The 27,997-nt window shown below is 40.2% G+C and overlaps 1 protein-coding gene across 1 annotated transcript in view; it reads right to left on the bottom strand.

Annotated features, from left to right (window-relative positions):
- LOC310729368 (uncharacterized protein) overlaps positions 1-25,225 on the bottom strand; it is a 39,408-nt gene extending 14,183 nt beyond the window's left edge. Inside the window, exons 1-6 of the mRNA XM_083547464.1 lie at positions 22,106-25,225; positions 18,436-18,546; positions 13,877-16,261; positions 10,538-10,544; positions 2,749-2,847; positions 84-2,563 (exon numbers count right to left, since the gene is read on the bottom strand). Of these exons, the coding sequence (XP_083403590.1) occupies positions 84-2,563; positions 2,749-2,847; positions 10,538-10,544; positions 13,877-16,261; positions 18,436-18,546; positions 22,106-24,541 (7,518 nt within the window). The 5' untranslated portion in view covers positions 24,542-25,225. The remainder of the gene's footprint in view (positions 1-83; positions 2,564-2,748; positions 2,848-10,537; positions 10,545-13,876; positions 16,262-18,435; positions 18,547-22,105) is intronic.
- Positions 25,226-27,997: the final 2,772 nt, after the last annotated feature.

Raw genomic sequence — 27,997 nt, 5'->3', positions numbered from 1 at the left:
ATCTGCCTCAATCATGGAGCAACAGAAAGACAGAGATATTAGGAATTTTAAATGTTAGCTTCTGTGCCAAGCTGAGCTCTCACCTCATTGGCTGAGTTTAATAAGTGCTTCCGGGTAAGAGTCATATTTAACGTGTTGTTATGGCTCAGTAGAGGAGTCTTAACAAACACAAAGTCGCTCCTGCTGGAAAGTGTAGAGTAACAAGGCCTGTATGTGCGTGTGTGGGGATCCTGGGGCCCCCCCACCACCTCCATGTACCGAATGGGCCCATCTGTGTTTAGCTGGAGGTGAAGGTCCTTATGGGAACGCTGCTGGTAGCCATGGCGTGAACGGAAGCCTTTCCTGGAGTAGCAGCAGGTCAGGTCATCTTTGCTTCTAAGGCACCGCACAAGCAGCACCACAATGGTCACAAGAAATACTAGAGTCACACAGCCCAGTGATATTATGAGGTACAGGCTTATGTCTGGAATTCCACCTGTTTTACGAGATGATGTTTTACTATTATCTACATCTGGGTCTACACTCTTCTCCTCTATGGTGATGGTGACCGAAGCACTGGTGGACTGGTTAGGCTGTCCATTGTCCTGAACAACTACCACAAAGCTGTATGATAAGCGATCATGGCTCCCTGCCTCAACCTCAGTCAGTTTCCTTGAAGTCCGAAGCTCACCTGTGTGCACTCCAATACGGAAAAATTCTGAATACTTGCCGGGTGCAATACTGTAGAATAGCCATGCGTTGTGCCCACTATCAGGGTCATAACCAACTATCTTACTCACAAGATGGCCGACAGGGGCAGAGCGGGGCATGGTGAGCTGGAGGCCAGAGTCACCAGAGTTAGCAGGATAAAGTATGATGGGCGGATTGTCATTTTGGTCGATGACGAAAACATGGACAGTAATATTGGAGCTACGTGGTGGGACCCCGCTGTCCTGCACCTGTACTTCAATCTGAAATGCATTCATTTGCTCATAGTCCAATGCACGCATGGTAAAGATATTGCCATTCTCTGGGTTGATATAGACATAAGAGGAGACAGGGCTGCCATGGATTGTAGAGGACAAGATGGAGTATGTCAGACGGGCATTATCACCTAAATCTGGGTCAGAGGCTGACATTGTCACTAAGGAGGTACTGGGGGCATTATTCTCCATAATGTCAACAGAGTAATATGGCTGTGAGAATACTGGAGCATTATCATTCACATCAGAAAGACTGACAACAAAAGTCTTTGTGGAGGACAATGGAGGAGAACCAGCATCCGTCACAGTCAAAACAATTGTGTAATCGGGGGTGGTTTCTCTGTCCAAAGGGCCATCTGTAACGAGGGTGTAATGCTCCCCAAAAGCAGATTTCAGTTTAAACGGCAGTCCCGGAGAAACTTTTAATGTCACCTCTCCATTTTTACCTGAATCTAAGTCCTTTGCACTGATCAAAGCAATGACCGTGCCTGTCGGTGCATCCTCGCTGATTGGACTAGTGAGGGATGTTAACGTCACTTCCGGCCTGTTATCGTTCACATCCAATATTTCCACTTTGATGTGACATGAACCCTCCATGGCAGGAGATCCCCCGTCCCTTGCCTGAATAGTGATGTCATATACATTCGCCTGTTCATAATCCACTTCGCCTATAACCCGAAGTTCTCCTGTTTTCGCATCCACATCAAAAACCTTGAGAATCCTCTCTGGTGTGTATTTGCTAAATAAAAAAGAGATATCTCCGTTCGTCCCCGAGTCTAAATCAGTGGCGTTTAATTTAGCCACAACAGTTCCAATTGGGGAGTTCTCCAAAAGGCTAACCAGTTTCACAGGCTCGGCGAAAACGGGCGCGTTGTCGTTCACATCCAAAACGGTGATCAGCAGCAGTGTGGTTCCGGATTTCTCCGGCTGTCCGCCGTCCACCGCCGTGAGCAGGAGACGAAAGCCGGCGCGCATCTCGCGGTCCAGAGCCTTCTCCAGCACAAGCTCGGGAACCTTACTGTCGTCGCTTTTCGTCTCGACGTTCAACGAGAAGAAGTGGTTCGGCTCGAGTCGGTAAGTCCGCAGCGAGTTAACGCCCACGTCGGGGTCGCGCGCGCTCTCCAGCCGGAACCGGGTTCCCGGCGCGGCCGCTTCCGAGACCTCCAGCGACGAGTTACGAGCCGGAAACTGCGGCGAGTTGTCGTTTACATCAACAACGTCTACAACGACGCGCTTCATCTCTAAAGGATTCTGGAGAACTATTTTAAGGTGTAAAGAACATGTTAAACTCAGCCCACACATGCGCTCCCGGTCGATGGTCTCTTTAATGACTAAGGCACCGCTTACTGAGTTTATCTCAAAATTCTGAGCGCTGAGTTCCGAGAAAACCATTTTCCTTTCACTAATCTTCTGAACCGTGAGACCCAAGTCTTTCGCTATGTTCCCGACTAAAGAGCCCGGTTGTAGCTCTTCGGCCACGGAATAGCGGAGCTCTGGTGACGCGCATGAAAGGCAGCTGAGGGTGGAGAGGACGAGCCAGAGCGCGTGCCATTCCGAGCAGCGGCTCCTCTTTCTCCGCTCCATCACGAGCTCACACGGGTCTAGTCAAAAGTTTCCTCTTAATCAAACCATATTTGTCGTCAAATATTAATCCTTCATGGCGTTCGAAACTTAATCCTTTTGCCCGCGAGAAAACTTGAGGGACTTAAACAATCCATGGCACCCAGACGCGTTTCGGGAAATTATAGAAAAGAAAAAGAAAAAAACACGCAAAACTCCATCCGACCGTCTCCCAAACCTCTGCGCGCTGACTGGGGCCTCTCCAGCGCGCACAGGGGAGGAGCCTCGGCCACAAAGGTCCCATTTGGATTGGTTGAGAGTGAGGCTACACACACACACACACACACACACACACGCACGCTTTTGGGAGACACAAAACTTTTTAGCACTTTGTGTTTTGACTCGACTTTAATTTTATTTAGCATATTTTATGTGATTTTGTTTCATGTATTTGTTTGTTGTTATATACGTCACTAAAAGAGTGGAAGCCAAAACACATCCAGGGTTATAACCCACTCCACAAGTTTATTGCCACTGTTGCAAAGTGAACAGTTATCCACCGGACGGCGCTGTTCCTTAATTAGCTCGACGTTTTTTTATTTACAAAGTTTGCAAAGGCCGTGATTATATTTATGCTTTCTTAAAATTTTCATTTTGGAAATCAGGAATTCAAACTTCCACTAAGACAAGCACCCATTCAAAGAACATACAGACTATCTGTAAATCTTTATAGTTTGAATACGTTCACTAGGGAAATTTTTTTATCTTTTTCCATAAATAAATAACATAGGTATAATTATTTATGGCTCATAATTGGACTAAGGATGACTATTGTACCTAAAAGCTAATAAAAGGTAAATCATGCACACTTTGCCATAAGTTACACAAGAAATGTGCAATCAATTTTGTATTGCAATCAATAAAATAATTTTTCGGCTCATATTACTAATAGGTCAAAGTGTCCTGTGTAAAAACATTGAAACTATTATGACATAATTCAAAGAGTGACATATGGCTAACTAGATGGATATAAAACTTAAAAAATATTCACAGTTGCTTAATAAAACTTCTACAGTGAGTATACAAGCAACATTCAAGGAAGCATTCAGCGATGTATGCATATTCTCATATTGAAATGATTTTGTTTTACATCTGCGCTGAAATACTACTTACAACTTTAGACACAGTTTATAGCTCAAGAGCTCTGCCAGATGCATGCAGGAGCTTTTAGGAAGATAAGGGGGTCAATCTGTTGAATAGAAACCAAATCCATGCTCTCAGCTGTACTTGTATAGATGCGTCAATTTGATGTCCAAATCATGGAATACTTCATTTTACATCTGACCAATGATCAATGAAGAAAACAAATCAAGATCTGCAACGATGTAAAGAATAACACACTATGTCATATTTTTACTTTGGATCTTTAATAGTTTGAGCTTTCTGAAATTATTATGGTGCTATAAGGTATTTTACTTAACAAACTGAAGGATAAAATACTGCATTAACTGACATACTTTATAGACAAAATCCCAGCATAACTTGCTATATTAAACTAATACTATGTTCTGATCCAACACTAATATATAAAGTTATATAATGCAAATATATACAATACATTCATTGAATTCAAATTTTTCTACACATTGTCATGTAGGGTGTTCCTGTATTCACTGGTTAGTTCCTACCAAAATTGTCCAAAAAGGACCATTGTCATTGGCATCTAAATCTCACTGGTGAACATGTGGAGCAAAGATAAGCCTGTCCGAGGTTTCACATTAGGGCTACTGTCAGCACAATTTGCTAAAAAATGCTGACTATGAAAAGAACACAGTGTCAGAACCCAGAGAGCATTGAAAAAGGGGATATGTCAGAATCATTATCAGAATCAAAATACTTTATCAATCCCCTATTAAAATTATTGGGCAAACCTGAAATGTAAGGCCAGACCTGTTAGATTGCCCATGCTGAAATCTGTTCACCAACAACAGTGCTAACAATGGGCAAATGGACATTCGAACTGGACCAAGGAGCCATGAAAAAAGCCTTGATAAAGCAGGCTTTTCATGCCTTATTGGTACAGAGCTCTTTTGGTGGCACAATGGGAACTAAATAATATTATTCAAGCAGAGAGAGTAAAAACAGAGAAGAAGAAAAAAAAAATAATAATATATATATATATATATATATATATATATATATTTCTTTAAATGTAAATATTCTAAAATTAATTATGATTTATAAATGCTGTACGTTAATACTTTTTAACAAATAATTATTTGTATGAGCAAAAAAAAGTTTGCAGCTATAAAGATGTTTTGATACTCTTTAATAGTGAGTAAACCAATATGAATAATATATACACACACACACACACACACACACACACACACACACACACACACACACAATATATATATATATATATATATATATATATATATATATATATATATATATATATATATATATATATATATATATATATATATATATATATATACATACACACTACTTTCTACTGTAGTAGAGTGTATACTTTGACTTCAGCTTCTTAAGGTTTATTTTATTTCTTGTGTTTTTATGCTCACATTTTTTTCTGTTTTAGTTCTTTATTAAAATTTTTCTGTTGTGATATTGCTATATTTTATTACTTTTATGTTAACTCTAATTTTATTATTTTATTACTACTTTGCGCATTGCCTTTTGCACTTTGCACTTTATTCAGCACCCCTCTCTCTCTCTCTCTCTCTCTCTCTCTCTCTCTCTCTCTCTCTCTCTCTCTCTATATATATATATATATATATATATATATATATATATATATATATATATATATATATTTATATATATATATATATATATATATATATAAATATATATATATATATATATATATATATATATATATATATATATATATATATATATATATAAGATCAGTATAGATTTACTGTCCTTCAAAAATATACATACAGCCATTATTTTCTAAATAACTGCCAACAAAAGTGAGTACACCCTAAGTGATAGCAGCAGTGTGTAGTTTAACCATGCAAAGCCACATGTTCTATTCATTATGTTCATGTTTTTGTCTTCTTGACAGGACAATACATATTTGGGTATCTTGTATAAGAGTAGTTAAAAATTGGTGATTTGAGTTCAATTCCCCTTATACTGACCACTGGATGTTCAACATGGCACCTCATGGCAAAGAGTATTTGAGAATTAGCATTGTTTCTCTCCACAAAGATGGCCGAGGCTAAGAGAAAATCTGTAACACCCTGAAACTGTTACTGTACAGTGGCCAGGGTCATACTAAGGTTCTCCAAGACAGGTTAAACTTGTCAACAAGCCTCGCAAGGGTTGTGCTGTGTATCAGGTGCAGCAGCTGGTTTCAAAAAACAGATGCATGAGTGTTGCAGCATTGCTTTAGAGTTGAAAAGTGGAAAGTCTGCTTGTCAGAGCTCAGACCATACGTTGCACACAGCAACTAGTCGGTTTGCTGGCCATCGTCTCAGGCCTTTTCTAAAGCTGACTGACAAGTAAGCCCACAAATAGTTTGTTGAAGACAACATGTCCAAGAGCATGAATTACTGAATCCATGTCCTGTGTTCTGATTAGGCTAGGATGAACTTGTTTGGCTCAGATGGTGTTCAGCATGTGTGGTGACGCCCTGGTGAGAAGTGCCAAGAAAATTGTATCTTGCCAACAGTCAAGCATGGTTGTGGTAGCATCATGGTCTGGGGCTGAATGAGTGCTGCTGGTACTGGGGAGTTTCGGTTCATTGAGGGAAACATGAATTTCAACATGTACGGTGACATTCTGAAGCAGAACATGATGCCTTCCTTTCAGAAACTGGGCCAAGCGGCAGTTTGGCAACATAATAATGACAACAAACACACCAGCAAGATGACAACTGTCTTGCAGAGGAAGCTGGAGGTAAAGGTGATGGAGTGGCCAAGTATGTCTCCATAACCTGAACCCTATTGGGGCTCTTTGAGCATAACATCCAGCAGCTTTGTGATATTAATTATAGAGGAGTGGAAGAGGATCCCAGCAACAACTTGTGCAGCAATCAATGTTGATTTATTTTTAGAGGACAGTAAATCTGTACTGCTGTACATAATCTGTACATAATAATAAAATGGTCGCTGAAATGTGAGGGATGTACTCACTTTTGTGAGATTCTGTATGTATGTATGTATGTATGTATGTATGTATGTATGTATAAATATATATATATATATATATATATATATATATATATATATATATATATATATATACATACATACATACATACATACATACACACACACACACACACACACACACACACACACACACACACTCTCACCGGCCACTTTATTAGGTACACATGTCCAACTGCTCGTTAACACAAATTTCCAATTAGCCAATCACATGGCAGCAACTCAATGCATTTAGACATGTAGACATGGTCAAGATGATCTGCTGCAGTTCACACTGAGCATCAGAATGGGGAAGAAAGGTGATTTAAGTGACTTTAAACGTGGCATGGTTGTTGGTGCCAGACGGGCTGGTCTGAGTATTTCAGAAACTGCTGATCCACTGGGATTTTCACGCACAACCATCTCTAGGGTTTACAGAGAATGGTCCGAAAAAGAGAAAATATCCAGTGAGCGGCAGTTTTGTGGACGCAAATGCCTTGTTGATGCCAGAGGTCAGAGGAGAATGGCCAGACTGGTTCGAGCTTATAGAAAGGCATCAGTAACTCAAATAACCACTCGTTACAACCGAGGTATGCAGAAGAGCATCTCTGAACGCACAACACGTTGAACCTTGAGGCTACCTTGAACCTACAGCAGCAGAACACCACACCGGGTGCCACTCCTGACAGCTAAGAACAGGAAACTGAGGCTACAATTCGCACAGGCTTAACAAAATTGGACAATAGAAGATTGGAAAAACATTGCCTGGTCTGATGAGTCTCGATTTCTGCTGCAACATTCGGATGGTAGGGTCAGAATTTGGCATCAACAACATGAAAGCATGGATCCATCCTGCCTTGTATCAACGGTTCAGGCTGGTGGTGGTGGTGTAATGGTGTGGGGGATATTTTCTTGGCACACTTTGGGCCCATTAGTACCAATTAAGCATTGTGTCAATGCCACAGCCTACCCGAGTATTATTGTTGACCATGTCTATCCCTTTATGACCACAGTGTACCCATCTTCTGATGGCTACTTCCAGCAGGATAACGCGCCATGTCATAAAGCGCAAATCATCTCAGACTGGTTTCTTAAACATGACAACGAGTTCACTGTACTCAAATGGCCTCCACAGTCACCAAATCTCAATCCAATAGAGCACCTTTGGGATGTGGTGGAACAGGAGATTCGCATCATGGATGTGCAGCCAACAAATCTGCAGCAACTGCGTGATGCTATCATGTCAATATGGACCAAAATCTCTGTGGAATATTTCCAGTACCTTGTTGAATCTATGCCATGAAGGATTAAGGCAGTTCTGAAGGCAAAAGGGGGTCCAACCCAGTACTAGTAAGGTGTACCTAATAAAGTGGCCGGTGCGTGTACATATGTATGTATGTATACATATAATAACAATAATAATAATAATAATAATAATAATAATAATAATAATAATAATAATAATTTATAATAATTAAGTAATCATGTCTGCTAGTGGATCAGGTATTTTTGGGGCCGCCTTGTGGTGTAACTCAAAAACAACACCGTGCTTTGTATGTGCACGAGACAGACAGGGTGCAGTGCAGCACCAGGGTGCGGCGCACAACATGCACGACACACACACACACACACACACACACACACACACACACACACACACACACACACACACACACACACACACACACACACACACACACACTGAGCGAAGAATTTGTTTGCGTTGCGTTTATCATTTGCATAAAAACGTTTGTTTAAACCCTGGGTACGATCAATAAAAATACCCGCAGGAAAAAAAAAAGCCATAAATGATAGCGCGAAATAGCAGGTGCTGGAGTGAACGGAGAGAGACTTTCAGCACCACGTGAGCGAACAGCGCCACTCAGAGCGGAGGTTAATCTTTTTCTCCTGTGTTTGGTACCAAAGAAAACAAGACAAAACAAAACAAAACAATAAAGATCCAACCAAGTGAGAGCACCACACTTTGCTTCAATAATAAGTAATATGGAAAATTATGCCCTTATATTCTTCTAGAAGAAAAAATATTGCTAGGCAGTGTGACAAGATAACTGTTTAGAAAGCAGAGGGCTGGCAAAAAAGGATCTTGGATCTTTAAGTAAGATCCTTATCACTGCTCCATAAGTACACACAAAAGTGACCCTATACTACTGAATGCATAAATTCAAAGCAGAAGAAATAAACATGTTGAAAAAATTGCAATATACCTCTTAATTGAGAAAGAATGTAAAAAAAAGTTGAGAAAAGTTCAATAGTTCATTTGGTAACCTTTCGTCCACTTTATTACATACAACCCACTTCCTTGTTAAAGCTTCAAAACACCTTAAAAACTTAATAAAACCCAAAAGAATGTTAAAAGGCTAAAGCATGAATGGCCAGAAATAAATTTAGATTTACATTAGTGATGTAATACAAAATGCGATTTTAAAAATTAACAAGGCTAATGTGCATATGTAATGATTACAAAAATATCATTAATGAGAAAAATGAGAGTGAGAGAAGGGTGGATGATGTGAAGATGGTGATTCAGGAAGTGGATAGGATTAGTAAAGATGAAGTGAGAGCAGCAATTAAGAGGATAACAAGTGGAAAGTCAGTTGGACCAGATGACATACCGGTAGAAGCATGGAAATGTTTAGGAGAGATGACAGTGGAGTTTTTAACAAGATTGTTTAACAAGATTCTGGAAGGTGAGAGGATGCCTGAGGAATGGAGAAGGAGTGTGCTGGTAGCGGTTTTTAAGAAAAGAGAGACGTGCAGACCTGCAGTAACTACAGGGGAATAAAGTTGGTCAGCCACACCATGAAGTTATGGGAAAGAGTAGTGGAAGCCAGGCTTAGAGAAAAGGTGATGTTCTGTAAGCAACAGTATGATTTTATGCTAAGGAAGAGCACCACAGATGCAATATTTGATTTAAGAAAGTTGATGGAGAAGTATAAAGAAGGTCAGAAGGAGTTGCATTGTATGTTTGTGGATTTAGAGAAAGCGTACAAAAGCGGGCCGAGAGAGGAGTTGTGGCATTGTATGAGGAAGTCTGGTGTGGCAGAGAAGTAAGTGAGGGTGGTGCAGCACATGTATGAGGACAGTGTGACAGCAGTGAAGTGTGCAGTAGTAATGACAGACAGGTTCAAGGTGATTAAGTACCTGGGGTCAACAGTGCAAAGTAATGGAGAGTGTGTTAGAGAAGTGAAGAAAAGCGTGCAGGCAGGGTGGAGTGGGTGGAGAAGAGTGGCAGGAGTGATTTGTGATAGAAGGAAATCTGCAAGAGTAAAAGGAAAAGTTTATAGGACTGTGGTGAGACCTGTTATGCTGTATGATTTAGAGACAGTGGCACTAACTAAAAGACAGTAGGACGTTTTGGAGACAAGGTGAGGGAGGCACAATTGAGATGGGTTGGACATGTGTAGAGGAGGGGCATGGGGTATATTGGTAGAAGAATGCTGAGGATGAAGCTGCCAGGAAGGAGGAAAATAGGAAAGCCTAAGGAGGAGGTTTATGGATGTGGTGAGAGAAGACATGCAGGTAGTTGAGGTGAAAGAGGCAGATGTAGAGGACAGGGTAGTATGGAGATGGATGATCCGCTGTGGTGACCTCTAATGGAAGCAGCCAAAAAAAGAAGAAGAAGAAGATAATGATTTTAAAAATAAAATAATTTCTTACCTTTATTGAGCCATGTACATTGGACAGGAATTGAATGGGGACCAGGAAGGCAAACACAGCAGGATAGGCAGGAGGACAGCATGAAAACAAGATTAAACACAAAGGAATTAAGTTCTTGTGACACTTTGGGAACCAAATGACACTTACCTGTCCTCTGCACAATTACAAAACATGTATGTATTCATATTTCAAATTTTTTGGAGACAAGGCATGTATCCAGAAACACAGTACACATAATAGAGTCACATACAAAGGATAGATAGATAGATAGATAGATAGATAGATAGATAGATAGATAGATAGATAGATAGATAGATAGATAGATAGATAGATAGATAGATAGATTTTTATTTTTTTTTGTATTACATTTAATGCATTTACAGTGGTTTTCCCCAAAACAATAATTGAAGAGCCCCCTAAGGTTTCTACATTGTACTTCTAAGAGTGTTTATGCTCTATACTGTTTGCAACATACTGTGAGAGAATAAGAAAAAGAACATATTTTGTCCTATTTTTCTCTCTCTCTCTCTCTCTCTCTCTCTCTCTCTTTCTTCCTTTCTCTCTCTCTCTCTCTCTCTCTCTCTCTCTCTCTTTCTTCCTTTCTCTCTCTCTCTCTCTCTCTCTCTCTCTCTCTCTCTCTCTCTCTCTCTCTCTCTCTCTCTCTCTCTCTTCTCTCACACACACACACACACACCCTTCCCCCTTCACATTAGACTTGAGCCCTAGGCCACTGGAATATGTTATAAACTGCAGGGGCATTTAATCTCCCACAAAATCATCTCCTATGCTTTTCCACCAATTAAACATGGCTTTGAGTTTCTCACTGCCCCCCTGTGGCCTGTAACATGATGGTACAGGCTACACATGAGCCAGCTTGTTTCTATGGCGACACCTCCCTCTAAGGATGAAACTGAGCTAGGGTTGAGGAAAAAGGTATCCATGCAGCACAGAAAAGCACAACGTGCTTAGGCCTATGTATCAGGGCAACTCAAATTGTAATCCTCAAAACAAAATTTTAAATGAGTATATTTCATTATCATCATTCATCACTGAAGATGTAAGGTACCAATATTAATCCCCTGCCAAACAATGAAAATTTTGTATAAATTATTTCATGACCACCTTTTTGTGAGAAGTGTGGAAATGAATTTGCACATGAGAGATTATTAGTTTGAACTGATGCAAAAATGTAATGTGTTTTGTCTGTTTTTCTCGATATTGAATAAGGAGCAGTTGGACACACACAGTACAGCACAAAGAATGCAGGGTGATGCAGCTGAAGAGGGGGAAGGGAGGAGGGATGAAGAGTAAAATCAAAGCTGGAAAAGCACCACTCCTCCTCTTTAAATAATAAATAGCAATTACAATACCATCTTATTAAAATAATAATAATAAAAAAAATGTTATTAATACTCTTTGTGCATCAGCAATAATTTGATGTTTAAGGTACAAATAACCATGACCTAGTTTCATCAAATCTATCCATCCATCCATCCATCCATCCATCCATCCATCCATCCATCCGTGCACATGCTGCAGTGGAATTGCATGATGCAAAACAGAATTATACTTCACACCATGTGCTATGTGCTTGTAGTATTATCAACTTGCTCAATAAAACAAAGACAAAAACTGAAATATCATTTACAAATTCACACTGAGCAACATAAGAGTAAATTATATAATTCTGATATCAACTCTGACTAACTCTAAGTATATAAAATAGCCTTAAGTACAATAAACATAAGAAACAGCGCCAGCAAACTCAAATATAGAGTCAAATTAAATAATTAAAAACCCAGCAAATAAAACAGCAATAAATTCTGGACAATATAAACAAATATTGTATATCTATATATGATGTATATGCAAAATGCTGCACAGAATATATGGTGTGAGAGTGATAGTTCAGTGGTTAAGGCACTGTGTTACTGATCGTAAGGTTGGCAATACAAGACCGTGGATCGCCAAGATAAAAATAATTTCACTGTGCTGTAATGTATATGTGACAAATAAAGACTATTAAAAATCAAATCAAATCAAATTTTATTTGTCACATACACATACATACAGAGTACGACATGCAGTGAAATGTGACTCTATATATGTGTAGGATTTTGTTCCTGATTAATACAGTTTTCTTGCAGTTTGACTTTCTTACTTATTTTGCTGAAGATATATTTGGATTAACTATGTTCAGATTACTGATCAGCCTTACTCCTGCCTTGCCCTCCTGAATCACACACTGCACCACCAACAGCAACAAACCCACCACCAACCCATTCATGCATTAATAAAAAGCAGACCTTGCTTACATTAAACCTCTCAAAATATCTCTAGAAATGCACAACAAAAACATTTATTAAATCTAGTTACAAAGGAAGTGTTGGCATATATATTTTTCAGTAGGGTCTGATTAGTGAATTCCGGTTTTAATAAGTCAAGTCAAGTCAAGTTTATTTGTATAGCGCTTTTCACAACAGATATTGTCTCAAAGCAGCTTTACAGAAATCAACAGTCAAGGTGAATGGTGTGCATTTATCCTTGATGAGCAGCCATGGCGACTGAATAAGAAGTGTAACACTATTTACATCTATGATTTAATAGAGAAAGTGGCTTGTGCCATAAACATTTATATTGCTATTGGATATAGATACTGTACCTGTACAGTACAGAAGCTGGCTAAATTAAAACAGATGTGAAAAAGTTCAAAGCTCGGAATGCACAAGTTCTCTCACACACACACACACACACACACACACACACACACACACACACACACACACACACACACACACACACACACACACACACACAGATAAAACATGTGTACATCCACTTTATAACACTAATAAAAGCCAGTGTGAACATCCACTTTATAACACTAATAAAAGCCAGTGTGAACACACAAAATAACCAACATTGTTTCTTCCTGTAGAAAATTACCTCCACATCTGTCTGCCACATGTACCACTGTCTCCACAAATCACCAAGCAACAAAGCACATTTGGGTGATTTCAAAGTAGAAGCTTGTGGTTATGGGAAATAAACACAAGAAACTAGACACACAAAGGCACCATCAACATTATTAGCCTAATTGCTATTTCCAGTTTCCTGCTACATTTTACAAGATACCAGGCTTTACATTTACAAGTATTTTTATAAACAAATAATAACATTGTGAAAACTGAAGCTGAGGGTGAATCCAAGCAAATTGGGTTAAAAGGCCTTATTTATCCTAATAACGTGAGCATGACTGAAAAGTGATCTGAACTCACATTTCTCTCTCTCTCACACACACACACACACACACACACACACACACACACACACACACACACACACACACACACACACACACACACACACACACACACACACACACAGCTTCTCTCTCTTATTAGATCTACCTTTTAATCCGACTTGCCACAGTTAATAATTTAAATTTACAACTTTCATTCATAGAAAATATGGTAAGGTTCTCACCTCAGCATTAACATCTGGATTAGTGAAATGCTTGGTTTGTCTTGGCACAGTTCTTGTGTTTCCTAGGTCAACATTCACAAGACTCTGAGTGGAAGATGGAGCAAATATAATATTGGTCTTTCTAGAGTCAGCGGTTCCATACATCTCATAGTTTTTTTTCAAACTGCCCATTCCTCCTACATCTGCGTAAAGAGGTGGATAATATGGAATAACTGGCAGATTGGCACCAGATTTATAAAACATCCGCTCACGTCTCCATCTGTAGCATTTCACTGACACTATAGCTATGATGGACACGATGAAGAGAAATGAAACTACAGCCAAGGCCAGGACTAGATATAATGTCAGATTGTCATTGTATTCTGTGTCTTGTTTAAAATTGGTAAACTCAGAGAGCACTTCAGGGAAAGTGTCTGCCACCACCACGTTAACATTGACTGTAGCTGAACGAGAAGGCTGTCCGTTGTCCTCCACTACAACAGTGAGCTTCTGTTTCACAGCATCTTTATCAGTGACTTGGCGCACAGTTCTGATTTCTCCATTCTGTGAGCCCACTTCAAACAGCACCCTGTCTGTCGCTTTGTGTAGTTTATATGAGAGCCAGGCATTCTGTCCAGAGTCCACATCCACAGCCACCACTTTAGTGACCAGATATCCCACATCTGCTGAACGAGGCACCATTTCAGCCACCACAGAGCCACCAGTTTGTACTGGATACAGAATTTGGGGAGTGTTGTCATTTTGGTCCTGAATAAAAAAATTGACGGTTGCGTTGCTACTCATAGAAGGTGAACCACCATCTTGTGCCCTAATAGTAACGCTGAACGACTTAATTTGCTCATAATCTAATGAGTTAATCGCATAAATTCTGCCATTGTCAGAATCAATCGAAACTAACGATGATGCTGGTCTGCCGTTCACATCTTTGTCGACAATAAAGTATGAAACACGTGCGTTGGCGCGTAAAATTAAAGAAGGTGAATTATTCTCAGGGATGTGCGAATCGTATGTTTCCCGTTCAAAACGTGGAGAATTGTCGTTTATATCAGAAACCTTTACTAGCAGTGTTTTTGTGCTGGACAGCGCCGGAAGACCGCCATCTTTTGCCATGATTGTGATATTATATTCCGCAGTTTGCTCTCTGTCTAAGCTGGAGTCTGTCACTATGCTGTAGTAATTGGACAGAGACGATTCGGTTCTGAATGGGAGATTACCAATAATCCAGCATGTGACCTTTCCATTTTCCTCCGAGTCGCCGTCTTGTACGTTGATCACTGCTACTACAGTACCTGAAGGAGAGTTTTCGGGCAATGTGTTGGAAAAGGACATAAGGGCAATTTTAGGCACATTATCATTCACATCAGTTACTTCAATCACAACCTCACACGAGTCGGCTAAACCTCCCTGGTCCTTTGCCTGGATTTTAAATTCATGAACGGCCGTGTCCTCAAAGTCCATCTCTCCAGACAGCCTTATCTCGCCAGTGGATTCATTGATTGTAAAAAGCTCTCTGATTTTAGGTGATGTATGTTCAAAATAATAGCTAATTTGCCCATTTGATACCGTATCTGCGTCAGTGGCGTTAACTTTAATCAACAACTCCCCCTTTTTTGTGGATTCAGGAGCAGATACTCTATAAGAGCTTGTTTGAAACACGGGGGCGTTGTCGTTACTATCTAAAACAACGACATAAATGTTTACAGTGCCAGAGCGTTTAGGGTTGCCTCCATCCATAGCGGTTACTGTTAGATACAAATGTTCTTCTTTTTCTCTGTCTAACGGCGTCTGTAAAACAAGGTCGACATTTTTCCCACTACCTGCTCGACTCTGGGTTTTCAGTGTAAAATGCTCAGCAGGATCAATTGAGTAGCTCTGGATGCTGTTGATTCCCAGGTCGGGATCGAGAGCTCTGTCCAGAGCAAAGCGCGCGCCGACAGACGCTGATTCACTGATCTCTAATTTCATTTCCCCTCGTGGAAACGCAGGACTGTTATCGTTCATGTCTAATATTTCCACGATGACCCTGTAGAGCTCGATCGGGTTTTCTACAATGATCTCGAAGCTGATGCTACACGTAGACGTTGAAGAAGAGCACAGAATCTCCCGGTCCATTCTCTCCTTTACAGTGATATGTCCCTTCTCCCTGTCCAACTGCAAATAGTCGCGCCCGCTCGCAGCGAAGATACGAGCTTTTCCCTCAAGCAGCCGCTTAGGCTCCAGACCCAGATCCTTCACAACATCTCCGACTAAAGCACCAGGAGACATTTCTTCAGCCACGGAATAACGGACCTGCCCGGATGCGGCATTGAGCAAGTGCAAAGAGAGAAAAACCATACAGGAACCCCATGAGACAAAAATGCTTTCCTCCATGACGACGCAGCGGCGTTACCGAGTCTTTACCCAGATTAATGTACAATATGCAAACAATTGTTCACGAATAGCCCGAATTATTTGTAACATTTAATAGTATTTATGAAAAAAAGAGCATAAGAAGCAATCCTATACCCAGGCGATGTACAACTGAAATGGAATCCAAAGACAGTGGACATGCGCAAATGTCAATAAGAGACGTGTTGGTTTTTTTTTTAAACTTCAGAAAAATGAACTTCACTAATCAACAGCGACACTCATAGATAAAAATAGGCAGGTACACAAAATATATACATTTCTGCAGAGAATGAGGTTAAAATTTTAAGTAACCAGAGAAGAATGGTCAAATGATATATTATTTCAGATATATTGTTTCCAATACTATAATAACTAGTAAAATGAGTTGAAGAAAAAGTATATTGTCAGATATACTCATACTGTCACAGTATTTTATAATTTTTTTTTTACATATGGTGATAAAGCAGCGCCATATTTCCATATTTCTATTTTCAATGAGTGTACTAAGTGTAGACTAATAAGTAAAAATCAATTCTAAAGATTGCAATAGCAGGCTAATACATAACAAAATTGAAAAACGTGTAGGGGGTTCAATAAATGCACTGTGCACGTGTATGTATATATATCTTCTTCTACTTCTTCTTTCAGCTTCTCCCATTAGGGGTCGCAACAGCAGATCGTCCGTCTCCTCTACATCTGCCTCTTTCACCCCAACTACTTGCATGTCTTCCCTCACCACATTCATAAACGTTCTCCTTGGTCTTTCTTTTTTCATGCTTCCTGAATGCTCCATCCTCAGCATTCTTCTAATGATATACCCCATGTCCCTCCTCTGCACAGGTCCAAACCATCTCAATCTCACCTCCCTCACCTTGTCTCCAAAACTCGTTTCTAACACAGTCCAGCCTTCGACAGCTGCCCAATCCTCACAGCACCGTCCCTTACGGTCCCTCCTGCAGGTGGTGAGCCCACGGGAAGGCTGCCCCACGTCACTCCAACGTCACGGACCTCGATATTTCCCTCGTTAGGGACCCCCAGGGCATATAGGGTTAAGGGCCTTGCTCAAGGGCCCAAGAGTGGCAGCTTGGTGATACCGGGGCTTGAACCCCAGACCTTCCGATCGGCAACCCAGCCCCTTAACCGCTGGAGCCACCAATCCCCCACAGGCCATCCTTGTCAGTCCTAATTAAAATCTCAGCCTCTTCATCTCTGCCACCTCCAGGTCCACCTCCTGTCTTTTTGCCATGGTTTCTAAACCATACAACATACTGTAGCAGGTCTCACCACAGTCCTATAAATTTACCCTTTCACTCTTGCAGATACCTTGATATCACAAATCACTCCTGCCACTCTTCTCCACCCACTCCACCCTGCCTGCACTCATTTTTATTTTTTTTTACCTCTCTAACACATTCTCAATTACTTTGCACTGTTGACCCCAGGTACTTAAACTAACCACCTTTACCACTTTTTCTCCCTGCAACTGCACCACTCCACTGCCCTCCCTCTCATTCACACACATGTACATTGTCTTACTTCTACTGACTTTCATTCCACATCTCCAGACTATTTTCTGCTCCTTACTCTCACCACAAATCATAATATCATCCGCAAACATCATAGTCAACAGAGACTTCTGTCTGACCTCGTCAGTCAACCTGTCCATCACCACTGCAAACAAGAAAGGGCTCAGAGCTGATGCTTGATGCAATCCAAACTCCAGCTTGAGCCAGTCTGTCGTTCCTACTGCACACTTCACTGCTGTCAAACTGTCCTTAAACATGTCCTGCACCACACTCACATACGTCTCTAACACAACTGACTTCCTCATACAATACCACAACTAAATTCACAGACACACAATGCAATTCCTTCTGACCTTCTCTATACTTCTCTATCAACATTCTCAAAGCAATTATTCCAGCTGTCTCAATTATCACTTCTGCAGTAGTTGCACAATCATCCAATACCTCTTCACCACCACCAAGCCCCTGTCTGACCTCTTCCCAGAACCTTACACTACAGTCTTCCTCTTTTAGTTTACTGAATGTCAGCAAGACTGAGGAGTTAATAGTGGTTCCTGGTTCGGGTACAGCACTATGCAGGACAGGCGAGCCCTCCAAAGGGTGGTGCGTTCAGATGAACATGCCATCCGCACCAAGCTCCCTGACTTGCAGGACATCTACAGCACACAGTGCCGGACTCGGGCTAGGAACATTGTGAAGGACCTCAGCCAACAATGGACTATTTTCTCTGTTGCATTCAGGGAAGCGCTTCTGCTCCTTGAAAGCAAACAGAGAGAATGAGGAGGAGCTTCTTCCCACTGGCAATTCGGTGTCTAAACCAGTAAACACCCAGCAACTAGTACCTGGAATTCTCTCTCCATCTCACTTTATTTTGCTTCACAATTATTTTTGCACTATTGAATACACTTTCACTTTAACTCGGGACTGGCACAGCACAATGTCACTTCATGTCACCTTATACCAGCACATTAAGAATTTAAAGACAAATCAGACTGGATCACTTTAATTTGTACTTCTGTCAATATCTGTCATACACATATCCATCACTTTCTGTGCAATTTCTGCATATATATATAGTGTGTATATATCCTACAAGTGTGAATATATATAAATATATAATATATATATATATATATATATATATATATATATATATATATATATATATATATATATATATATATATATATATATATATATACAGTGAGGAAAATAAGTATTTGAACACCCTGCTATTTTGCATGTTCTCCCACTTAGAAATCATGGAGGGGTCTAAAATTGTCATCATAGGTGCATGTCCACTGTGAGAGACATAATCTAAAAAAAAAAAATCCAGAAATCACAATGTATGATTTTTTAACTATTTATTTGTATGATACAGCTGCAAATAAGTATTTGAACACCTGAGAAAGTCAAGGTTAATATTTGGTACAGTAGCCTTTGTTTGCAATTACAGAGGTCAAACGTTTCCTGTAGTTTTTCACCAGGTTTGCACACACATTTTGGCCCACTCCTACACACAGATCTTCTCTAGATCAGTCAGGTTTCTGACCTGTCGCTGAGAAACACGGAGTTTGAGCTCCCTCCAAAGATTCTCTATTGGGTTTAGGTCTGAAGACTGGCTAGGCCATGCCAGAACCTTGATATGCTTCTTACAGAGCCACTCCTTGGTTATCCTGGCTGTGTGCTTCGGGTCATTGTCATGTTGGAAGACCCAGCCTCGACCCATCTTCAATGCTCTAACTGAGGGAAGGAGGTTGTACCCCAAAATCTCGCAATACATGGCCCCGGTCATCCTCTCCTGAATACAGTGCAGTCGCCCTGTCCCATGTGCAGAAAAACACCCCCAAAGCATGATGCTACCACCCCCATGCTTCACAGTAGTGATGGTGTTCTTGGGATGGTACTCATCATTCTTCTTCCTCCAAACACGTTTAGTGGAATTATGACCCAAAAGTTCTATTTTGGTCTCATCTGACCACATGATTTTCTTCCATGACTCCTCTGGATCATCCAAATGGTCATTGGCAAACTTTAGACGTGCCTGGACATGTGCTGGTTTAAGCAGGGGAACCTTCCGTGCCATGCATGATTTCAAACCATGATGTCTTAGTGTATTACCAACAGTAACCTTGGAAACGGTGGTCCCAGCTCTTTTCAGGTCATTGACCAGCTCCTCCCGTCTAGTTCTGGGCTGATTTCTCACCTTCCTTAGGATCATTGAGACCCCACGAGGTGAGATCTTGCATGGAGCCCCAGTCCGAGGGGGATTGACAGTCATGTTTAGCTTCTTCCATTTTCTAATGATTGCTCCAACAGTGGACCTTTTTTCACCAAGCTGCTTGGCAATTACCCCGTAGCCCTTTCCAGCCTTATGGAGGTGTACAATTTTGTCTCTAGTGTCTTTGGACAGCTCTTTGGTCTTCGCCATGTTAGTAGTTGGATTCTTACTGATTGTATGGGGTGAGCAGGTGTCTTTATGCAGCTAATGACCTCAAACAGGTGCATTTAATTTAGGATAATAAATGTAGTGTAGGTGGACATTTTAAAGGCAGACTAACAGGTCTTTGAGGGTCAGAATTCTAGCTGATAGACAAGTGTTCAAATACTTATTTGCAGCTGTATCATACAAATAAATAGTTTAAAATTCATATATTGTGATTTCTGGCTTTTTTTTTTTTAGATAATGTCTCTCACAGTGGACATGCACCTACGATGACAATTTCAGACCCCTCCATGATTTCTAAGTGGGAAACCTGCAAAATAGCAGGGTGTTCAAATACTTATTTTCCTCACTGTATATATATATATATATATATATATATATATATATATATATATATATATATATATATATATATATATATATATATATATATATATATGGGTTTGGGGTAAAGATTGGGGTAAAGAGGTGCTGGATGGATAGGCAACTACTGCTGAGTCTGGGAAGGATGTGCTGCAAGTTCTTGTGTTGACAAGTGAGGAGAATGTATTAAGAAGGTCGAGGGATGTGGATGAGAGAAAGAGAAAGGTTGATGGATGATGTGAAGATGGTAAAGCAGGAAGTGGATAGGATTAGTAAGGAGGAAGTAAGAGCAACTATTAAGAGGATGAAGAGTGGAAACTTGGTTTGCCAAGATGACAAACCAGTAGAAGCAAGGAGATGTTTGGGAGAGACTGCAATTAAAATTTTTGAGAGGATGCCTGAGGAATGGAGAAGGAGTGTGCTGGTACCAATTTTTAAGAATAAGGGAGACATGCAGACCAGCAGTAACTATAGCGGAATAAAGTCACACATCAGCCACACCATGGTTAGTTATGGGAAATAATAGTGGAAGCCAGGCTGAGAGAAGAGGTGACCATCTGTGAGGAACAGTGTTGATTCTTGCAGAGGAAGAGCACCAAAGATGCAATATTTGATTTGAGAATGTTGGTGAAGTATAAAGAAGGTCAGAAGGAGTTGCATCTTGTGTTTGTGGATTTAGAGAAAGCAAATTAAAGAAAGCAAAATTAATGGAGAGGGTGTTAGAGGAGTAAAAAAAAAGAGTGCAGGCAGGGTGGAGTGGATGAAGAGTGGCAGGAGTGATTTGTGATAGAAGAGTGTCTGCAATAGTCAAAGGGAAGGTTTATAGGACTGTGGTGAGACCTGCAATGTTGTATGGTTTAGAGACAGTGGCATTGACTAAAAAACAGAAGGTGGAGCTGGAGGGAGCAGAGTTGAAGATGTTGAGATTTTCATTGGGAGCCACGATGATAGACTAAAAACAAGTTTATTAAAGGGACAGCGCATGTAGGATGTTTTGGAGACAAGGTTAGGGAGGCTAGATTGAAATGGTTGGACATGTGCAGAGGAGTTTGATCAGGAATATCGATAGGAGAATGCTGAGGATGGAGCTGCCAAGAAGGATGAAATGAGAAAGGCCAAGGAGGAGGTTTATGAATGTGGTGAGGGAAGACATGCAAATGTTTAATTTAAAAAAGGCAGATGTAGAGGACAGGGTAGTGTGGAGAAGGATAATCCGCTGTGGTGACCCCAAACTGGAGCAGCCGAAAGAAGAAGAAGAAGATAAACACAACACACACACACACACACACACACACACACACACACACACACACACACACACACACACACACACTATATCATATCAGAACACCCCTCACCTTTTAGCAACCATTTAAGTATATCTTCTCAAAGGAAAAAACTATAAAATTTAAAGTTGTATATATTTTTAAATAGTCAATATGCAGCTGGTATAGCGGTATAGATTTACTGTCCTCTGAAAATATCTCAATAATAAATAACTCTCACCTGATAAGAGTCCCTGTTTTTTGCTCCCTGCACATGCATAAGCGTCTGTGTTCCACTGCTGTCCAAACTAATGATGCTCTCAGTAGGAGGTCTGGCGTATTTCAGGTCACTCTTTCTAGAGTCAGTGGTTCTGTAAGGGTCATAATTGTACACATGCTGTAAAGTTCCTGTTCCTCCTACATCTGCGTAAAGAGGTGGATAATACGGAATAACTGGCAGATTGGCACCGGATTTGTAAAACATCCGCTCACGTCTCCATCTGTAGCATTTCACTGACACTATAGCTATGATGGACACGATGAAGAGAAATGAAACTACAGCCAAGGCCAGGACTAGATATAAAGTCAGGTTCTCGTTATATTCCTTGTCGTGCGTAAAGTCAGTATACTCGGAGAGCACTTCAGGGAAAGTGTCCGCCACCACCACGTTAACATTGACTGTAGCTGAACGAGAAGGCTGTCCGTTGTCCTCCACTACAACAGTGAGCTTCTGTTTCACAGCATCTTTATCAGTGACTTGGCGCATAGTTCTGATTTCTCCATTCTGTAAGCCCACTTCAAACAGCGCCCTGTCTGTCGCTTTGTGTAGTTTATATGAAAGCCAGGAATTCTGTCCAGAGTCCACATCCACAGCCACCACTTTAGTGACCAGATATCCCACATCTGCTGAACGAGGCACCATTTCAGCCACCACAGAGCCACCAGTTTGTACTGGATACAGAATCTGAGGCGCGTTGTCATTCTGGTCCTGAATAATTATTTTCACACTCACGTTGCTACTGAGCGGCGGGTTTCCTCCGTCCTGCGCTTTTACGCGAATGTTGAACTCTTTTGTTTGCTCGAAATCAAAAGATCGAATAGCAAGAATCTCCCCGCTCTCTGCGTTAACAGAAATATAAGACGAAGCAGAAACTCCGTTGACAGAAAGATCTTCTAAAAAATAAGAAATGCGCGCATTATTACCAGAGTCTCTGTCTGTAGCTGTTACTGAAAATATAGAAACTCCAGGTGAATTATTTTCCATCACATAAGCGGTGTATGAATGACGCTGGAAAACAGGGGCGTTGTCGTTCACATCCGATATTTTAAGCCTCAGTGTTTTATTTGTAGATAAAGATGGAGATCCTTCATCTGTAGCTGTGATCGTTATATTGTATTCAGAAAACATTTCACGATCTAAAATACGGTCTGTGACTAAACTATAGAAATTCGAGGAGGTGACTTTAATGCGAAATGGCAGATTCGAGTCAATTGTACATTTAATCTGTCCATTGTTTCCCGAGTCGATATCTTTAATATTTAGTATTGATATAACTGTGTTTGGAACAGAATCCTCCGGGATCGGGTTGGTAAATGAAATTACACTTATAACAGGGAAATAATCATTAACATCTGTTATTTCAATCTGCACTTTGCTGGTATCAGCTTGTCCGCCCCTGTCCATCGCCTCGACATTTAATTCATATTGCTTAGATTTTTCAAAATCCAAATCACCTTTTACTATGATTTTTCCATTATCCGAATCAATACTGAACAAATCTATGGCTTCATTGCTGGTGCTTTGTGAAAGTGAATATGTAACCTCACCATTAGATCCTTTGTCTTTGTCAGTAGCACTGACTGTCAATACTAAACTATCTTTTGGAATATTTTCTGACAAAGACACTCGGTATATTGGCTGACTGAACACAGGTGAATTATCATTTGCATCAAGAACAGTGACAGTTACCTTAACTGTTCCAGATTTCTGAGGATTTCCACCATCAAATGCCGTCAAAATTAGATTATGCTCTTCCTGAATCTCTCTGTCTAAAGGTGTTTTCAAAATCATTTGAACATATTTGTTTCCGTCGCTGCGAGATAATTCTTTTAAACTAAAATGATCACTGGGATTAAGGGTGTATCTCTGCAGTGCATTCAGTCCAACATCCGGATCATGCGCGCTATCTAAAGAAAATCGAGCACCAGAGGCAACAGATTCCGCTATTTCAAAACTGATTTCTTTTCTGTTAAAAGCAGGAGCATAATCATTTATATCCACTACTTCAATATCAACTCGATGCATCTCCACTGGATTATCCAGAATGATCTGAAATGGTAAAGAGCATGGAGACACTTGAGCGCACAGCTCCTCTCTATCTATCCTCTCTCTCACTATCAGAGTGCCTTTGTCCACATTCAGACTGATGTACTCACGACTGTCCTCCGTAAAGATCCGAGCTCTGCCAGATTTCAGTCTCTTTACATCCAATCCGAGATCCTGAACAATATTTCCCACCACTGATCCCTTGTTCATCTCCTCGGGAATAGAATAACGGACCTGCCCGTGCGCAACAGCCATGAAAAAAGCTAATTTAAGCAAAAATATTGTCAGCCATGTCGATACCCGAACAGCAGTGTCTCTTCCACGGGCATGTAAGAAACAACGATAATCCATATTGCAATTATTCCGAAGCAAAAAGGATTTAGGGTGTTAGATCGAAATTAAATACAATAAAATAAAATGATAGTTGAAGTGCTGGAAAAATATTTCCACGATGCTTGGTTTAAGCGACAGACAGTCTAAAGTGAAGCGAAATACTGTCTTGCCAGAGTCGTATTACGGAGGAGGAACTTATAAACAACATTTAAAACCTGCACGGGTTGACCAACAGCGTCTCTTAGAGAACTAGAATGTAATTACAACGAATTATATCAAGACTTATATCGGCTGCTTCCATTAGGGGTCCCCATAGCGGATCATCCATCACCATACTAGTCTGTTCTCTACATCTGCCTCTTTCAAACCCACTACCTGCATGTCTTCCTTCACCACATTCAATAACCTTCTCTTTTCCCTTCCACTTTTCCTCCATCCTGGTGGCTCCATCCTTTGCATTCTCCTACTGATATACCCCATGTCCCTCCTCTGCACATGTCCAAACCATCTCAATCGGGCCTCTCGCACTTTGTCCCCAAAACTTCCTACATGTGGTGTCCCTCTAATTAGAACTCGTTATTAACATGTTTCTAATCCTGTCCATTTTCGTCACTCCCAATGAAAATCTCAACATCTTCAACTCTGCTATGTCCAGCTCCACCTCCTTTCTTCTAGTCAATGCCACTGACTCTAAACCATACAACATGTCAAGTCTCACCACAGTCCTATAAACTTTCACTCTTGCAGATACTCTCCTATTACAAATCACTCCTGCCTTTTTTCTCCACCCACTCCACCCTGCCTCTATTCTTTTCTTCACTTATTTAACACACTTTACATTACTTCGCACTGTTGACTCTAGGTACTTAAACTCATCCACCTTCTCCACCTCTTCTCCCTGCAATTTTACCACTTCACTGCCCTCCCTCTCATTCACACACATGTACTCTATCTTACTCCTACTAACTTTCATTGCCCTTCCCTCCAGTGCATACCTCCACCTCTCAATGCTCTCCTCCACCTGCTCCCTACTCTCACCACAAATCACAATATCAACCGCAAACATCATAATTCATGAAAACTCCTGTCTGACCTCGTCCGTCAACCTGTCCATCACAAATGCAAACAGAAAAGGTCTAAGAGCTGATCCTTGATGCAGTTCACCCTGAACCAGTCTGTCGTTCCTACTGCACACTTTACTGCCTTCACACTGTCCTCATACATGTCCTGCACCACCCTCACATACTTTTCTGTCACACCTGCCTTCCTCATACAATACCACAACTCCTCTCTTAACAACCTGTCGTACGCTTTCTCTAAATCCACAAACACACAATGCAACTCCTTCTGACCATTCCTATACTTCCATCAACATTCTCAAAGCAAATAATCCATCTGCGGTGCTCTTCCTAGCCATAAAACCATACTGTTGCTCACAGATGGTCACCTCTTCTCTCAGCCTGGCTTCCACTACTCTTTCCCATAACTTCATGATGCGACTGATCAAATTGATTTCCCTGTACTTACTGCAGGTCTGCACATCTCCCTTATTCATAAAATCGGTACCAGCACACTCCTTCTCCATTCCTCAGGCATCCTCTTACCTTCCAAATTCTTGCTAAACAATCTTTTTAAAAACTCCACTACATCTCTCCTAAACATCTCCATGTTTCTACTGGGATGGCATCTGGTCCAACCGACTTTCCACTCTTCATCCTCTTAATCGCTGCTCTCACTTCTTCCTTACTAATTCTATCCACTTCCTGTTTTACCATCTCCACATTATCCAACTTTCTCTCTCTCTCATTTTCCTCAATCATCAGCATGCTAAAAATACTCCCTACATCTTCTCAACACCCTTTCCTTACTAGTCAACACATTTCCATCTGCATCTTTTATTGCTCTAACTTGCAGCACATCCTACTCAGCTGGGTCCCTCTGCCTGGCCAATCTTTACAAAAATAATTATATCAATAAAAAAAAAAATTACTTACTTATTTTACAGTTGGGCATTTCTCAAATTATACTTAATATTTGCAAGCCAGTAAGTACATTCTGAAAACTATTTGTACAAGCAGCACAATACATTACATTTTTTTGCAAAAGCATTAGTTTATCTCTCAATTGTATTTGTGTCAATGTGCATATTATTGCCATCAGAATAACAAGTCCTTTTGTCATTGTTCACAAACAAGATAGTAAAAATGTTTAGTGATATTGTCAGTATGAGTATTTCCTGATATAAACAAAGTTTTGAATTACAATGATTGAAAATGCACAAGGCTGAATTTCTTCTGTATGGGATTTATGAATTTAAGCAACACAATTTTTTTTATTTGACTGCATATTAGATTTATATTGATTGCATGAGACAGGACAGGATTCACACTTTTACTGAATTGTACTAGTCTTCGTTCATTTCTTGGTTGTAAGTCAGTTTTCAGAAATTGTAATTCTGTGATTTCGCTCTGTCTGTATACGCTCATGAAGGTTAAAGAGATTCACATTAGACCTACTTTTGAGAACTAGTTAAACATTGGTTGATCTGATGCCGCTCACTCACCTTCATTAGTGACATTCAAGATTCATCTGCACAATTTATCAATTCAGATCAGATTTACAAAAAATAGTTGAATAGAAAATTTAGATGACAGATGATGACAAATGGTTTAACATTTTTGCATTCAATGACTTATGCAGTGAGCTGATGCCTAAATGTTTGGGGGGTTAATACTATTTAGGTGAAACTAGTAAAATATATTTTGATAAACATGAAATAAACAACTCATAATGTAGAAAACAGAAGACAATTGTACACAATCAATTAAATTAATGTACTAAAGCATTTGCAATTTGATCATAGTAAAGCTTTTATGATGTGCCCAAGTGACAAAATGATGAGAAGGTTAATCAAATATTTTTGAGAATTTAATTTCTGAACTAAGAAATGCTCCAAAGCAACTGAGAAAAACTGTAATATAATTACTGTTGTACAGGACATTCTGTACCTAAATAAAACTGAAACTGAATGATCACTTCGAGTGTTACAGATATAATTAAATAATTTATTTCCTCCAGCAACAAACCTATCGGTCATGCATTTCAAGTTAAATTGCTGTCTACATTAAATCATTATTTATATTTTTACTAATTTGTGAAAAGAAAAAATCAATCCAATGAGCAATGTTCAAAACACGTCAATAATTAATAAATTGTATGCATTAAAAAATGGTTTTGGAAATATTGACTACTTTCTTTACCTTTGTGGAAGAGTAGCTGTTAGAACATTGGACTTTAGATCTAAAGGTTGTGATCGCAGCAACACTAAGCTGCCACTTCTGGGCACCTGAGCAAAGTCCATAAACACATAGCTGCTCAGTTGTATGAGTGAGATAAATGTTAGTCGCTCTGGATAAGGGCGTCTGCCAAAATGCCATCATTGTATCTTTTTTCAGCAGAACATCTCACCTGATC

Source organism: Silurus aristotelis (genome assembly GCF_946808225.1).
Source record: "Silurus aristotelis genome assembly, chromosome: 7".
Classification (NCBI taxonomy): Eukaryota; Metazoa; Chordata; class Actinopteri; order Siluriformes; family Siluridae; genus Silurus; species Silurus aristotelis.
The sequence above is the reverse complement of the archived record's forward strand: the minus strand, read 5'-3'. Positions and strand labels throughout refer to the sequence as shown.